Source organism: Neltuma alba, unplaced genomic scaffold (genome assembly GCF_004799145.2).
Source record: "Neltuma alba isolate B1F8T4 unplaced genomic scaffold, ASM479914v2 tig00012683_pilon, whole genome shotgun sequence".
Taxonomy (NCBI): domain Eukaryota; kingdom Viridiplantae; phylum Streptophyta; class Magnoliopsida; order Fabales; family Fabaceae; genus Neltuma; species Neltuma alba.
The window spans coordinates 67,355-83,803 of NW_021637112.1; the positions used below are offsets into that span (position 1 = coordinate 67,355).

Below are 16,449 nucleotides of genomic sequence, written 5' to 3' on the forward strand. Positions count from 1 at the left end.
TATATAAGATTTTTTTTATTATTCCCTTTAAAATAAGGGGGCCATGTGTATAATACCTATTTCGACTATGTTTGGATCTCCGTTGAAGATAAAAAAAAGTATATGAGAAAGTGTGTAACTGATTTTTGTGGCTTATTGTGGCTCAGAAGATTGTTTGGATGGGGCTTCTTTTCTAATTGACTTATGAAAAAAAATAACTTTTTTAATTGATTTATGGAAACGCAATCTGCATCAACTTTTCTAACTGACTTACGGAAAAATTGTGCAAAGTTTACGATTTAATTAGTTATGTGATTTTATTTACTTTAATTAGAGACCAAATGAATTTTAATTTATATTCATGTTTTTCCATTATGTATATTTAATTAATTATCTACAATGTGTTTTCAAATTTTTCTCCATAACAAATATTTTTATTTTATAATTTCACAAATAAACTATTTATATTTTATCATAATAATTTTACGTATTTTTTAAAACTATTATCACATTAAAAATATAAAATTTTAAACATTACTATTCAATAAAGTCCATGCCCTTTTTAGTCATTTTATAATCAAACTAACTTTTCTATTAATTATCCAATTAACTTTTAACTTTTTCAACTGACTTTTTATAAGCATCTATCCAAACATAAATCGCATTACACTAACTGACTTTTACTCTAATTTCAGTTACAAAAGTCAGTTAGACTAAAAGTCATTTTTACCCAATGTCAATCCAAACACACCCTTCGTTTGAGAAGAAGATTTATATGTAGTATGAAACCTATGGCTTGGCGAAATTATTGCCTGGGTTTCATCTTTATCAGCTTCTTCTTTCTTTGTCCAATCCAATTTCAAGTCACCATCCATAATCTCACTTTCATCATCTGAGACTACCTCTTCAACAAAAGGCCTGCCTTCAAGAATGTTAAGCACTTTGGACATGGTAGGCCGCAGTCTTGGAGAGTTTTCAGTGCACCGGACAGCCACATCAATCACAACCATTATTTCCTCTCTGTTGAAGTCCTCACCCAACCTTGGATCCACCAGATCCATCAGATTACCTCCTTCTTTCAAATGATGTGCCTGATAACAAGAGTACATAAATGGCAGCCTTAGATGTCAGGGTCAAAGTTTAATTGAAGCACTAGTACTGTGCAACAACAGCTCATGTCAATTTCATATCGTTATATTATTATCTGAAGTATATATCACACATACATACACTAAAAAGCTGAGTAAGATCTGCTCAATTATATCCAAAATTTAAGCTGTTATTCGCCTAATGCGGACTCATTATTGATTACTCTCTTGTCATGCTAACCAAAACTAACAGCCTTGTTCAACAATATCTAGCAAGGTCTATTAACAAAAGTGTAATGGAGCATAAGATGAAGGTTACCCAATCGCGCAAATAAAAACATTCTTCCTCTGACAGTTGAGTGGTATTGGTTTTGCCGCCGATAATTTCTAGAACTACAATTCCAAAACTATAAACATCTGCTTTCTTGGTCAAATATCCATGCATTACGTATTCAGGGGCCATATAACCACTACATGATAAAGATTTCATGTGTTATAGTAAATGTGAAGAGTTGATAATGCCAAAGGCAAATGCCATTGAATTAAATCTTTTCTTCATATTCTGTTACAATACAATTTTAATCAACATCAACATCATTTTCATAAAGGTGATGTCACCACCATGAGTCTACTTTTGTTTCATCAATATGATAATAAATCGTCAAAAAATGTTAGTTATAATAAATTAACTAACCGAGTTCCAGCAATTTTGGTGCTAATGTGTGTGTTGTCCTCTTCATAAAGCTTGGCCAAACCGAAGTCAGAAATCTTGGGATTAAGATCTTTATCAAGTAGAATATTAGTGGCCTTAATGTCTCTATGAATAATTTTCAGTCTTGATTCTTCATGCAGAAAAGCCAAACCTTTGGCTATACCAATGCAAATATTTTTTCTTGCGGACCAATCCAGCTTTAGCCAGCAATTTTCTGGGCCTTCGTTTGCAAAGTAGCGAAGTTAAAGAAGACGAAAGCATGGAAAATGCCCATAATCGGTGAAATCATAAATCATGCATAAAAGCTAAATCTCACCAAATAAAGCACGGGCAAGGCTATTGTTTTCCATGTACTCGTATATCAGAAGTAGTTGACTTCCCTCAACACAGCATCCATAAAGCTTAACAAGATGAGGGTTCTGCAGAGCAGAAATCATCCCTATCTCATTTAAGAACTCACGATTCCCTTGACGTGATCTAGAAGAGAGCTGCTTGACGGCTATCACGGTTCCATCTGACAAGAAGCCCTATATTTGATTAACAGTATAAGTGGTATCAGATTAGAAAAAAAAACAACTTGAGAGATTATTGAGAAAATATGAAAATCAAACAATAAATGAATAGAAAACATTTATTTCAAATGAGACACCTTGTAAACAGGACCAAAACCTCCTTCTCCAATCTTATTGGTATCGTCGAAGTTGTTTGTGGCTGCCATAATTTCCCGCAAGGTAAAGGAACCAGTTCGCATGTCCAAAACTTCTAGTTCTGTCAGAGGCAAGAGAAACAGCCACGTAAATTGCATTTTATTCAATCTCATGCATATCATTTGATCCCCAGTGACATAAAATAAATGAAATAACTGGATTAATCAAACATTGTATCCATTACCATTTCAGATTTGAGCAAGGTAAAAATAAGCAGCTTATGCAAGGGTACATATAACTTACACAGCCAAATTTATGTCGGCAGGGTAAAAGACATTCTGCTCAAATCTACTTGAGAGCGTCGGTTAAAAAATATATGGTAATCGTAATGACGACAACAACAACAACTTTGCACACACCTTGATCAGGTGTACTTTTTTCCTTTGAAAAGCATATCCAGCAAAGCATAGCCAAGACAATCGTAATTGTCCCCACAACCACAATTGCAATAACAACGCCTAAAGGTAGACGACCTCGACTTTGCGATGGGATTGCAAAATCTGGTCATATAAACATCAAAGATGAGGTATACCGTCTACAGAAGATATCATAGAATTTAGTGATTGACAAGAAAATATAATTTATTAAGCAATGCGAGACACCTGCATCCACAGAAATTGCTGATATGAGAGGGCCATATACCCCTCTATCAGGAACACTGGTTGTCCCTTTCCCAGCCCAATATAAGCGAATCTCCAAATCGTTTTTGTTAACTACAACGGTGTGATTTCTTGTGATTGCCTTACCAGCTCCTGCTGCATCTGCAATATTGAAATCCTTCTGCACCAATTTTCCCTAATATTTCCATCCAATTACTACACGTTTCATATAACACTAGGATCTGAAAATGTTGTTGGACTTGTTTATAATGATGTCGATACAAATTGAATAGGTGGGATCACAGAGTTGATGAATTTCTTGAATAGACAAAAGACGTGAAGAATTATATTGGGTAAAAAAATCATGACTTCTATACCTGAATGTAGACATCAAATACTCGTCTTCCCAAGCTCCTGAAGCTTTTATCAGCAGTAAACATTATCTCAGCAAAATGAAGGTTTACTGTGTAGTTACCATTCTCCAGACAAAAACCATAGTAAGTCAGAGAAACGGGGGAGAGGCGTGCATTTGTGTAAAGTTCAGGATTCGGCATAAAGAGTAGTCCTGAATTATTATTATCATTATCCGCAATGTAAGATTTTATGGGACGTTGATCGTCATCAACGAAGTGACCAGTGTTACTGAATGCCCAGTTTGATGTTTCACTCACGAACAGTTGAGATGCTCGTCCCTCGATAGAGTCTTCGTCGTATTTTTTCCCTCCAACATATACTTCCTTTCCGCCGCAATTTATGCGGAACGAATAGTAAGCTGAGAGATGTGCAGAAAGGATCTAGTAAGTTAGTACCTTCCTAAATCATTAAAGTCCGTTTGGTACGAAGGAAAATGGAAAATGAGGGAAGAAAATTTTTTAATAAGTTCGGTTTAAAAAATTAAAAAAGTGAACTTAAAAACTTTTAATTAATTTTTATTATTTTTTTGTGTTACTTTTTCTTTTTGTTAAAATTTTAAAACCCCACTTCTCCAACTTTTTAAATAAAACTTATTAAAATTTTTCCTCCCTTCTATTTTATAAATAAACGGTTAAGGTGCAAAAACATCTCCAAGTATTTTCAAATCTTTTTTTAATCCTAAAATATTTTTTTAAGTGTGTTTGATATCCTAAAATATTTTTTGATACATCTAACACCAAGACAAAAAAAAAAAAATACTTCAAGTGTTAGACTCAGCTGAAAAATACTTTAAAGTGTTGGATACACCCCATAAAATACTTCAGGATACTAGATGTAGTTTAACCCATGTTTAAATAATGAAAGTGTTATGGAACACACTTTATTCATAGTTGAAGTTTAAAAACTCATAAGAATACCTCATGAATTAAAATAAAAATATGAAAAAGAGTATTTTAAAACCTAATTAATTTATTTTATTTTAAAAGTAGTAATTTACAATAGTAAATATGGTTAAGGTTGAGTTATTATCATGAAGTATTTTTTCAAATGAGTTTAATATCTTAGAATATTTCGTGTTATGATTTTACCCTCAAAGTATTTTTCATGAGTAATTCTAATATTGCCATTTACTCTCTAAAAAGTTTGTTAAATGAAGGTGTTACCCTAAAGTATTTTTTTCAATAGCATTCAACATCCTAAAGTTTTTTTTTTTCAATTTGGCCCTTAAAATATTTTTTGAATTAATTTTTTATCACTCTTTTTTCATATTTTCAGTATTTATTTGCCATAATTTTAGTACTTGTCTTTTGACATTATCAATAATCAGTTTTTAAATTTTTCAGTGGCGATCTTAGATATTTCCTAGATTTTTTTTCCCAACAAATTCATCCTAGATTAATCTTTCACGTTTTCAATCATAATATTTAATTATGTTCATTACTTAAAGCATGACGTATAAGTACTAGAAACATTTAAGAAAGCTACTATAAAAGGAAGATAAGTATTGAAAACATTTAAGAAAAATTGAAAAGCTTTTTGCTCATCTTTTGCAATACATTTTAAGATAAACATTTTAAGAGCCATATCATCAAAAATACACCTGAAAATTGATCCATTGACTTACTTTTAGGACACCTTCCGGAGCATGGGATGAGTCCGCTGGAAAAACAATACAATATGCAGAACAGGTCAGTATTTTAATCATTTAACATTTTATCTAGGATTAACAACTCCCCTCCCCCTCCATAGAGATTACTAAATAGACATTCATCTCCTCTACCCAAAACCAAAACAAAAAAAAAAAAAACCAAAAACTTAAACAACCCCCCCCAAAAACCAAATGGTACCATAAGGAGATTTATTTTCACAAATATTACAATTTAATATTTTAAAATGACCACTATTATAAATTTAGTAAAATTTAAAAACCTTGAATTGTATAAAGATATTCATATATAATCTTGAAAAGAGTACTATTGAAATAAATAAAAAATTCACAAGTAAATAAAACATTCATATATAAAATCACACATAATTCAACAAAACATAGTTATTTAAACATAAATATCATCACTGCTAATTTTTCAAATTTTTAACTCAAAATGATGTTATTTCAGGCTCAATAAGAAGGGAGGACAAATACAAAATTCAACTCAATCAACTCGCTCAAAATTCTTAATCGGACCAGTTAAGAATTGAGAAACTTGGATTAAGTTTTAATACAGTGGAAAAGAGTAGGTTAAAATTCCCAAATAATTAGAGGGCTTAATTGCTGGTTTTCAATTTGTAAACCTTAACAAGCTAACGGCTATTTTCTAAAAATAAATTATAGATAAATTCCAATTCAACATATCTCCACCAAGCACAAGTTATTTATAACGAATATCAATTTAGAAAAGGAAGCAAGCCAACACGAAGTTACGCAGAGTAATTACCAAAAAAAAAAAAGGGAAGAAGAAGAAGAAATTACAAAAAGGAGCACTCTTCACTTGGATCTCCTCAATAACATGCATGGGAATAATGTTTCACGAATCCAGTCTTATGTTTCATTTTCTCTTCAAAACCATTATGGATCCCAAATCTAACATGATAGAAGTCAAATCATGGCAGTTTGTATATTAGTTACTAAATCAAATGGCTGGCTCTGTTTGATTTTATTGAAAATGGGAAGATATGAAGTATCATGAAATGGGTCCAAAATGTCCAAACAAATATATTCTTCCAAGCATAAATTATAAAACATAAAGCATTGGACCCAAGAAAAGGATAATATATTATGCGAATATTGTAAAGCAAAGGAAATATAACTGATTCATTCAAAAAAATAAATCTTCATTCAAAAAGGAAATATAAGTGAGAACTTACGACTTGTTTCCTCCCAAAGGATTTGCGAATAAATTCCTAATAAAATAAGAGAACTTCGGGAGCTGAGCAAGCTTTTCTCAAGATATCAGAAAACAAGAAAGAAAATATTCACAAAGGTTCAAACATTCCTACACGTTCTTTTGTGTACCAAGTGAAGGCTTCAAGTTGCTGATGCTGAAGTTGTTGTAAGAAAGGTCTCTGTACAAAAGATATGGAATTAAATCACATATGCAGCAAATACTTTTAAAAGGTTACCTTTTGCCATGCTTCTAGATAGTTTTATTTTTCTTTTCTTTTGGTGACCTTTCTCTATGTAATTTGCTTGCATTCCCTGTTTAAATGTTTTTTTTTTTTACATCAAATGAATTTCTATAAGGAAAAAACAAGTTAGCTTTCGCTAACTGTAAAGTAAGTTATCAGCAAACGGAAGCCCATTTCATACACCAAAATAATCTTTCTAAGGATCTCGTAAATAAACATAAACATAACATAAGACCTTCAAGAATTTGAAGTTACCAAGGAAATCTTCAAAGCAGGGAACAATAATATACTAGCTGTCCACACACGAAAATAATATCATAGTTTTAACACTACTTTCGATCCTTAATATAAGACTTAGTTAACTAATTTGAGGAGATTAAGAAAATTAGTTAAATTAGTTATTTGTAATAAATAGGTGTTGTTTTTCCTAGCATATCCTTGCTAATCATGTGTATTAGCTAAAACTACTATTTGATGAAACTTTTAACATATGCAACTACCATAAGAATTAGTTTGAAAAAAAAAGATAAATATAAAAGACAAAATAGATTGGGGTCTTATATTTAGAGCCAAATTAAAAGTCAAACTAACTCTTCCACTAAAGACCTGAGTAGTTCTTACAACTTAAGGGGGCTGTTGCACCTTGCAAATTATCCAATTAAACAAGGGAGAAGGCATAATAGACATTAGTTTATTAAACTCCATTCACAAATAGAAGGTTCATTGAAAGGACACTTAAAAGCAGAACACAGATTATAACCCCTGACGAAAGATGCAGCAGAAAAAAGATAGTAAGATACTCAAGAATACAATTGCACATCAAGCGAAAGGCAAACAAATAATACTAGTTTATTATTGTTTTCCAACAATGACGATGACTACGCTCCTTTTGAAGAATGGCCAGAGTTATATTTGAAGGAGAAGTACTCACACATTGTTTCCACTTCTTATTAACCAATCAGGCACTGGTCCACTTAGCATGTTTCCTGACAAATATCTAGAGGGAAAACAATATAAATTTCAATATAAAGAATCCTTGCCATGAACATTTGAAATTGAAGTTGACAGAAACTGGAAGGGTAGCATTAGATGCATGGTCCTGATCCTTTGAAAAGGGAAAATCATTGTACCATGTTACTCTGAAGGGAGAGAGTTAAAATAAAGATAGATCCTGATAAGGGAATTGGGATGCGTAAAAACTTAAAAAAGATGTCCCTAAATCTTATTCATCCTTTAGGACTAAGAAATTATCATTACAATCAACAATTGAGACCAACTCAATTTGACCTGTGAATTCATACAAGCTAATCTATGTGAAAAGCTTTTTTCTGCTTTCCTCTTCTCCCTTAGAGGTTCAGTCCTTCCAACAAATATTCCCAGCTCCCTCAGAAAGCTATTCTAGATAATTATTATGCTCCTTAGGCCCTAAATATAAGACCCATTTTGTAGTGTAAATTACACTACAAAATAGGTCTTATATTTACACTACAAAGTAAATCTTATATTTAGGACCGGAGGAATACATATAATTGAAATTTGGCTTACAAGAATTTCACTTGTGATTGACGTGTGAAGCTGGATGGCAATCCTCCACTCAATTTGTTAAAGCTGAGATCTCTGCAATAAAATCATAGTCTGAAATTCTGAATTTGTCAATTTGTTAAGAAAAACCTTGACAAGGAAGTTGAAACTAATACAAATACTGGTTTGATATAAAAAGGACAACGAGCCTTCCAAGATTAGCTCAGGTCGGAGTGGGGTAAGATATAGGTAGTGTCAAGGACTCAAACTCTTCAATGTAACCAAAATGAAGGCCAATGAAATTTTACATGACAAGGTACATGAAAACCAGAAACTCCACAGATATGATAACTTACGAGATACACACAGATATAACAATCTCTCTCTATGAATACAGTTGAATGTTTCATCTCAATTAATAAATGCTTTGAAAAGCCTTTAATGAAGGGAGATTGTTGTTATGTATATTTATAAATAGAGAAGATTGTTTAGCTTGAAATGTAACCGATGTCAGACTTACGTATAACTGAATAAAGAAAAGATAAGCTAACATTATTCTCACTCCTAGAAACAAAACTGAACTAGTTACAAGGGTCTATCAACATTTAGAGTAATGCTCTGGATTTTCAATTAAACGAATTGTGTATAAAATACAATACGCATAAAACTAAAATGGAATTAACAATCATGCATGGAAACATAAGCAATTTATACGATGCAGCTTTGTTTGTGCATTGGATGCTTCGTTAAAGGAAAGTTAAACTCATATAGTAATCAGAATGCATTATAAGAAATTTGTAAAAATTTAAGAGGCATAGAAAAATTGTAAAAGAAAATTCCAAAATGAAAGTGGGCTACTGGACTTACAACTCGATCAAATTAGACATGCTCTCGGTAAAGTCAAGTCGTAAAGATCCAACAATGTTGCAGCTCCTCAATATGCTGAGAGAAGAGGCCAACAACTTAGGCATTAGCATATTCTATGCAGTCATGTGGTTAATGCTACAACTAAAAACAATAACAGAACCAACAGTATATGGGTCACATTGTTCCCAAATTTGTCATATTATCAAGTTGTGGAAAATTTGAATGGGGTCCATTTAAATTGCTAATTCTCCTGCAGAAAAATTTTAAGCATAACCAAATACAACTGATGTGGCAAGGGATGGGGTTCGTGTAAAACTGAAATGTTCCGCATGATAAACCATACTTACAGATCAACTAAGTTCACTAAAAGAGAAAGTCCAGCCGGAATAGGCCCACTCAAGCCACTCCCCACAATTGCTCTGTTACAAAATTCTGGCTTAAACACATGTAAATGCATAATTTGAGTATTTGACAATCAAAAGAGCAGAAAACCGTAAAGCAAAAAGGCCCACAGTTTGCGGAGATTCTTCCAGTTCCCAATCAAATCGGGTATCTTTCCAAAGAATTTGTTGTCACTGAGTCGACTGCATCACATTGGAGAAAAGAGAACATTTACTATTAAATTCCGAGTTACAATAGTAGTAGTACTTTTAAAAGCCACAGCTTACAGGTGAGTCAAGTTGGTTAGCCCAGCGAATGTTGCAGGTATTTGCCCAGTAAAATTGTTTGACGCAAGATGCCTAGCGTAACCAAAAATAGTAATATAGCCAAATAAAGAAACAAAATTTAAATCAACATACATATGTGTGTAAACTTGAATGTATCCCTTACAGTCTTTGAAGCCGAGGTAGTTTCCCAAGCTCAGGAGGAAGATTTCCCGAAAATTGATTGAAACCAATGTTTCTATCCATTTAAGTTTAAAATCTCTAAATAATCATCAAATTTGAAACGGGATAGGTTGCCAAAGAAACAAGTGAACAGAAACTCACAAAATCTCGAGAGTGGATATGTTTGCCAGCTCTGCTGGGATTGAACCCGTTAAACGGTTGGCAAGGAGGTTGCTGCCATAACATATGATTATAATGAAGCTACGTTACAACCATGATTCGAGTATCAAGCTAAGAATGAAATGTTGGTTTCAAATGACACAGAAAGTACATTGTAACAAGTTTCATAGAGCCCCATTCTAGAGGGATTGTGCCGCTGAGGTAGTTGCGTGCAAGGATCCTGTAGAGAGGAACAACCGTTAGAGAAGAGAAGCGAACCAAATTAAAAATTCGTCGTGAGCTGATAATCAACGATGTTGAATGGAATTCCCTACAGCTTTTGAAGGTACGGCAACCTAACTAGCTCCGGCGGTAGAGTTCCTTGAAGACTCCCTTCTCGGAGATTGCTGCAAGTTCAATTAAATTTTGATAAGTTTATAGGCTAGCTTGCTGAACAAGGTAATTTAAAAATTTGGGTTAAGGTGCATTTTCATCTAACCTAAAATATTTTGAAAGCGTAATTTTGTCCTTGTAAAATAAAAATGGATCAATCTTGCCCTTTAACTAAAAGCAAGAAAACGGAAGTTTTTTTCCCCTTCTCTCTCCCTCTTTCCCTCACTCCTTTGCCTCGCTCCCCCAACCCCCAAAAAACACCCCCCCCAAAAAAAAAAAAAAAAAACTGGTGCGGATCCCTCCCATATCTATTTTAACGTCAGTCCCTTTGCAATCATCATTAAAGCTGATTCGATAAGATTCGCGCCCCTATTTTTGCAGGCGAAGAAGAAGAGAGCAGAGCACTATGAATGAAGTTTTAATTTCTCACTGCAACACAAACATGGCAGCCTCTTTTCCGTTTCCAATAATATAAACTCCAACTGAAATAGATTTGGCAACATCATTCATTAGTATGATTTTGAGGCAGTTTCACCCTCGAGCTGGAATGCACGACTCAAATTCATGAGCACTAATACTAATGCATCGGAATATGTTAAATATATTTGAAACGCAGTATTTATGGACAAATATAAACAAATATTGCTCTATATGTAATGATAATCATATATAGAGCCTGTTAGTGTTCTTGATACATAAATTGTAGGGATGATTTAGCCAGCAGTGAGCATGTATTGGGATGGGAGGGTAATGACATTCTTGTATATTGATGACTTGAAATCTGCAGATGAATACTGAATGCTGCATTTATGCATCGTGATAAACTCCAGCTTCATTGCAAAGGGACTGACGCTAAAATACATATGGCAGGGATCCGCACCAGTGAGGCGGAGAAGAAGGAGGAGGAGGAGGAGGAGGAGGAGGAGGCAAAGGAGTGAGGGAAAGAGGGAGAGAGAAGGCGAGGAGGAAGCCATCAATCAGGCTGGCTCAGATGAAGAGAGAAGGGAGAAAACTTCCGTTTTCGTCTTGTTAGCCCAGCGGCAAGATTGATCCATTTTGATTATTATGTAAGAGACAAGGTTGCCCTCGAAATATTTCAGGTGCTAAATATCGTCAAAACAAAAAGGATTAAAGCATATATTTAGTCTTATAGAGAGTTTTAATTTGATGTTTTAACTTTAAAGAATATTACCAACAGAGGTTGGTCCAAGTGGTAAGCGGCTTGGTACCGCTTAAGCGAGGTCTCGAATTCGAGCCTCAGCGTATGCAGAAATCCCTATTGGGAGACTCACCCACCACTACCAGGTGCGCGACGCGGGTCGGATCCAGATGTAGTCAGAGCAAAGCTCCGGTGAACTGGGTGAGCAATCAAAAAAAACTTTAAAAAATATTCTTCTGGTCCTTAATATAAGACCCATTTAACTAATTCGATTAGATTAAGGAAGTTAACTAAGTTAGTTAATTATAAGAAAAGTGACATATTTTTCCTAAAACACTATAATCATCTTTCTTAATACTTCTTCTTCTTCTTCTACTTGATTATCGTTGAGGGAGTATCTATAATAGGGGTAATTTAGAAAAAAATGGTAAATATGAAAAATTGATCTTATATTTAGGACTAAAACCAACTAAAACATTGGGTCTTATATTAAGGACTTAAGGAGTATATTTTTATTTCTTTAATCTTAAAAATGTTAACAAATAATGATATTGAGATATTAAATGTTAATAAACATTCTCAAATACTAATATGTTAAGTTTAATTTTCAAAACAATGATTGTTACAAAAAAATCATCATTTAAACTTAATAATTTTAGAGTTAAAAGACCAAATATATTCTTTTTAAAGTTAAGGGATCAAATTGAAATCTCATATAAAATTAAGGGGTCAAATTTATATATTAGCAAAAAAAATAATTCAGAGTGGGAGTGGCCCCTTCAGAATATTTAATTGAATTTTTTTGAATGAATATTTAATTGAATTTAACCAAGACACGTTTCCTTTCCGGGTCCCATTTGATTTACATTTAAATTTAAATTAATAGATACTCTTTCGATCCTAAATATAAGACCTATTTTGTAGTGTAATTTACACTACAAAATAGGTCTTATACTTAGGACTGGAGGGAGTAATATCATACTGTTAGATTTGCTAAGGAATACGATAGGGGGTTTTGAACCTCTGAAACAGCAGCCAGCAACGAGCCGGACTGAGTGAGTGGGCCCTACCTATCAATCATATTCTCTCGCATTCGCAGCCTGTGGCTGCCAAATAGAGCTGATAATATGAGTTGAACCCGCTGATCCAACCCATTAACCCGTGAAAAATGAAGGGTTAGAGTTGACGAAAAGCCAACTCACAAATAAATAAGCCTTTTTAATATGCACCGTCAAGCTTGCAACCCGTCACGGGTTAGTCGGCTAACCCGCATTTTTAAAAAAAAATTTTAATTACTATAATTATATTATTATATATTATATCCTATTTAAAAAAATTTAAAAAAACACCTATATAATTTATTTGGTGTTCTGAATCAAATATTTTAAGAAAAAACAAAAATTTTATTATATATTTTTTTATAGGGGAAATCACAAATAAAGACCCTTGAATTAGCAAAATCACTCTATGGTCACCTGAATATGCTAAATTACTATGAGGGACCTGGTCTCAAATTGTAATTATGAAATCATGGTCAAATTACCAAAATACCCCTCTTTAAATTTTTTTTTTTAAAAAAGAAAGCAACTCCTCACCGGAATCCGGCCACCGGCGCCGGAGCTCCGGCGGCCGCTTCCGGCCACTGTCGGCGGCCGGACGCTGGGGTCCGGCCGCCGGAGCTCCAGCGCCGGCGGCCGCTTCCGGCGGTCTTCCTTTGTTTTTTTTTTTGAAACTGTTTTTTTTTTAAATTGGGGGGAAGTGAGGTTGGGGGGATTTGATCCCCCAACCTAATGCTTCCCAAAATAAGGAATGACCATTGAGCCAACAAATTTTTGTTAACATTATGATGCAAAAAAAAAAATAAGTTAACTCATTTACTCTTGTTCCAGGTGATAACAACAATACATTTGGAAATAACAAGTTCTGATTGTAAAATAACACGTCTGGAATAAAAATTTAACAATATGTTTTTTTTATAACAATAAATTTTGTTGCAGGCAATAACAACAATACATTTAAAAATAACAAGTTCTGATTATACAATAACAAGTTTGGGATTAAAATTTAATAACACGTTTTTTTTATAACAATACACTTTGTTTCAAGTGATAACAACAATACATTTGGAAATAACAAGTTCTGATTGTAAAATAACATGTCTGGAATAAAAATTTAACAATATGTTTTTTTATAACAATAAATTTTGTTGCAGGTAATAACAACAATACATTTAAAAATAACAAGTTCTGATTATACAATAACAAGTTTGGGATTAAAATTTAATAACACGTTTTTTTTATAACAATACACTTTGTTTCAAGTGATAACAACAATACATTTAAAAATAACAAGTTCTGATTATAAGATAATAAGTCTAGGATTAAAATTTAACAACACGTTTTTTATAACAATTAATTATTTTATACTTTTAAAAAATAAATTATTTATAACTTATAAAAAATATTTTTAATATATTTATTTCTCTAAAAAAATACTTTTTAATCTGTATATCTATACAACTCATTATAAATCAAACTACTTCTTATAAATTATAAAGTATTTATAATAAGGCATTTTTGATTTATTAATCATAGTATAAATTTTATATCATTTCATTCTTTAAATATTAAAAATAGTTTTTATATTTAAAGAATAAAATAGTATTTTTAATTATAAATTAGAGATAAATTTCATTTATAAATTTAAGCAGTCAAAAAGTATTTTTAATCCACAATAAATTGTACTATTTATAATTTATAAGAAGTAGTTTGATTTATAATAAGTTGTATAGATATATAGATTAAAAAATTTTTTAAAAAAATTAAAAAAGTGTGTTGCCATTTTCCCTAAATTTTATTTAAAAATTTGAACAATAAAAAAGTATTTTTAATCTATAAAAAATTATACTTCAAGTTCTGATTATAAATTGGAGATAAAAATTATTTTTTTAGCAAATTAAATAGATTACAAGTACTTTTTATAAGTTATAAATAATTTATTTTCCAAAAGTATAAAATAATTAATTGTTATAAAAAAAAGGTGCTGTTGAATTTTAATTCCAGACTTGTTATTTTATAATTAGAACTTGTTATTTCCAAATGTATTGTTGTTATCACTTGAAACAAAGTGTGTTGTTATAAAAAAACATATTGTTAAATTTTAATCCCAGACTTATTATTTTATAATCAGAACTTGTTATTTTTAAATGTATTGTTGTTATCACTTGAAATAAAGTGTGTTGTTATAAAAAAACGTGTTGTTAAATTTTAATCCCAAACTTGTTATTTTATAATCAGAACTTGTTATTTTTAAATGTATTGTTGTTATTGCCTGCAACAAAATTTATTGTTATAAAAAAAACATATTGTTAAATTTTTATTCCAGACGTGTTATTTTACAATCAGAACTTGTTATTTCCAAATGTATTGTTGTTATCACCTGGAACAAGAGTAAATGAGTTAACTTATATTTTTTTTTGCATTATAATGTTAACAAAAATTTGTTGGCTCAATGGTCATTCCTTATTTTGGGAAGCATTAGGTTGGGGGATCAAATCCCCCCAACCTCACTTCCCCCCAATTTTAAAAAAAAAAACAGTTTAAAAAAAAAACAAAGGAAGACCGCCGGAAGCGGCCGCCGGCGCCGGAGCTCCGGCGGCCGGACTCCGGCGTCCTGCCGCCGACAGTGGCCGGAAGCGGCCGCCGGAGCTCTGGCGCCGGTGGCCGGATTCCGGTGAGGAGTGGCTTTCTTTTTAAAAAAAAAAAAAAATTAAAGAGGGGTATTTTGGTAATTTGACCATGATTTCATAATTACAATTTGAGACCAGGTCCCTCATAGTAATTTAGCATATTCAGGTGACCATAGAGTGATTTTGCTAATTCAAGGGTCTTTATTTGTGATTTCCCCTTTTTTATATTGTATAAAAAATATTAAAAATAAAAAAATTTTAAAAAAATAAATAAATAAGTGTTGGCAGGCTAACTCACCAACCCACTTTAGTGTTTAGCCAACCCGTCTTCAAACAAACATTTTCAATCTGACTCATATGGATTTAACCTGTCACAGGCCAACTCACAGCCCGTGGGTTGCCCCTTGTTACCAGCGCTAGCCGTACAAAGACAAAAAGTGCCGGTTACATACATGCTAGTGATGTGGCTGCCGGTTTGTACCACCGAACATTTGACGTTCCATCCACTGAGTCTACTGCTGCATGGATCCCCGGTGAAGTTCCAGTCCTTCTTCCCCAGCGTCCTCCCTATGTCTCTCAAAGCTTCCACTATATGCATACACACACACACACACAAGGGGGGTGAATAATCTCTCTCACGATGCGACGACGGTGAAAATATGGTTTGCAGAACGAGCTGAAAAGCAAAGAGGGAGTAAAAGCGCGATATGCGAGTACCTTCTTCTGGAACAAGAGAGCCTAAAGCCATCCTTGCGAAGAAAAATGGCAGCAGAATGAGGTTCATGGCCATGCTTGTCCGAAATTGCATATCTGGGGAATACAGAAAAATGCAAGCTTCTAAAGATTGACATGATTTTTAAGGCCACTTGCACTTGTGAAAGAGGAAACCACGCGTCTTTGGATATACAACAAGACTTTGCATTTGACTTCATCTTTCGCTCCCCATGATCCATCCATTCACTGCCCTTGGCTTGCAAGCGTGTCTTTCTGACTTCTGAGGATGACCCAAAAGGGCAAGGAAAATGGAATTGACACTAGAAGGCCAAAGGAATTTAAATTAAAAAAAAAATCCTTGCACAGTGATCAATTTATAGGTTAATAATAAATATTAGAAGTTAGTTGTAAAAATTAAATGATCAAGTTGTAAAAATTAAATGATCAATTTGTAGAAATTAAATGATCAATTACAAAATAGTTGTAAATTGTGTGT

The 16,449-nt window shown here is 32.8% G+C and overlaps 1 protein-coding gene and 1 long non-coding RNA gene across 2 annotated transcripts; both read right to left on the bottom strand.

The window, feature by feature from the left end:
* Window positions 1–692: 692 nt before the first annotated feature.
* LOC114729819 (probable leucine-rich repeat receptor-like serine/threonine-protein kinase At3g14840) lies at window positions 693–16,196 on the bottom strand. Its single transcript, XM_028916862.1, is given in 22 exon segments — window positions 693–1,137; window positions 1,355–1,537; window positions 1,762–1,999; window positions 2,096–2,306; window positions 2,429–2,547; window positions 2,846–2,986; window positions 3,089–3,281; window positions 3,463–3,857; window positions 5,124–5,158; window positions 6,365–6,400; window positions 6,497–6,562; window positions 9,014–9,088; window positions 9,192–9,296; window positions 9,361–9,432; window positions 9,526–9,597; window positions 9,682–9,753; window positions 9,845–9,916; window positions 10,003–10,074; window positions 10,172–10,240; window positions 10,335–10,406; window positions 15,957–16,049; window positions 16,147–16,196. Coding segments are annotated over 22 exon segments (2,886 nt in total).
* LOC114729834 (uncharacterized) lies at window positions 6,515–8,209 on the bottom strand. The gene is made up of 3 exons (XR_003738783.1): window positions 8,171–8,209; window positions 7,557–7,622; window positions 6,515–6,562 (listed from the first exon to the last, which is right to left on the bottom strand). It is a non-coding gene; the product is annotated as an uncharacterized LOC114729834 (long non-coding RNA).
* Window positions 16,197–16,449: the final 253 nt, after the last annotated feature.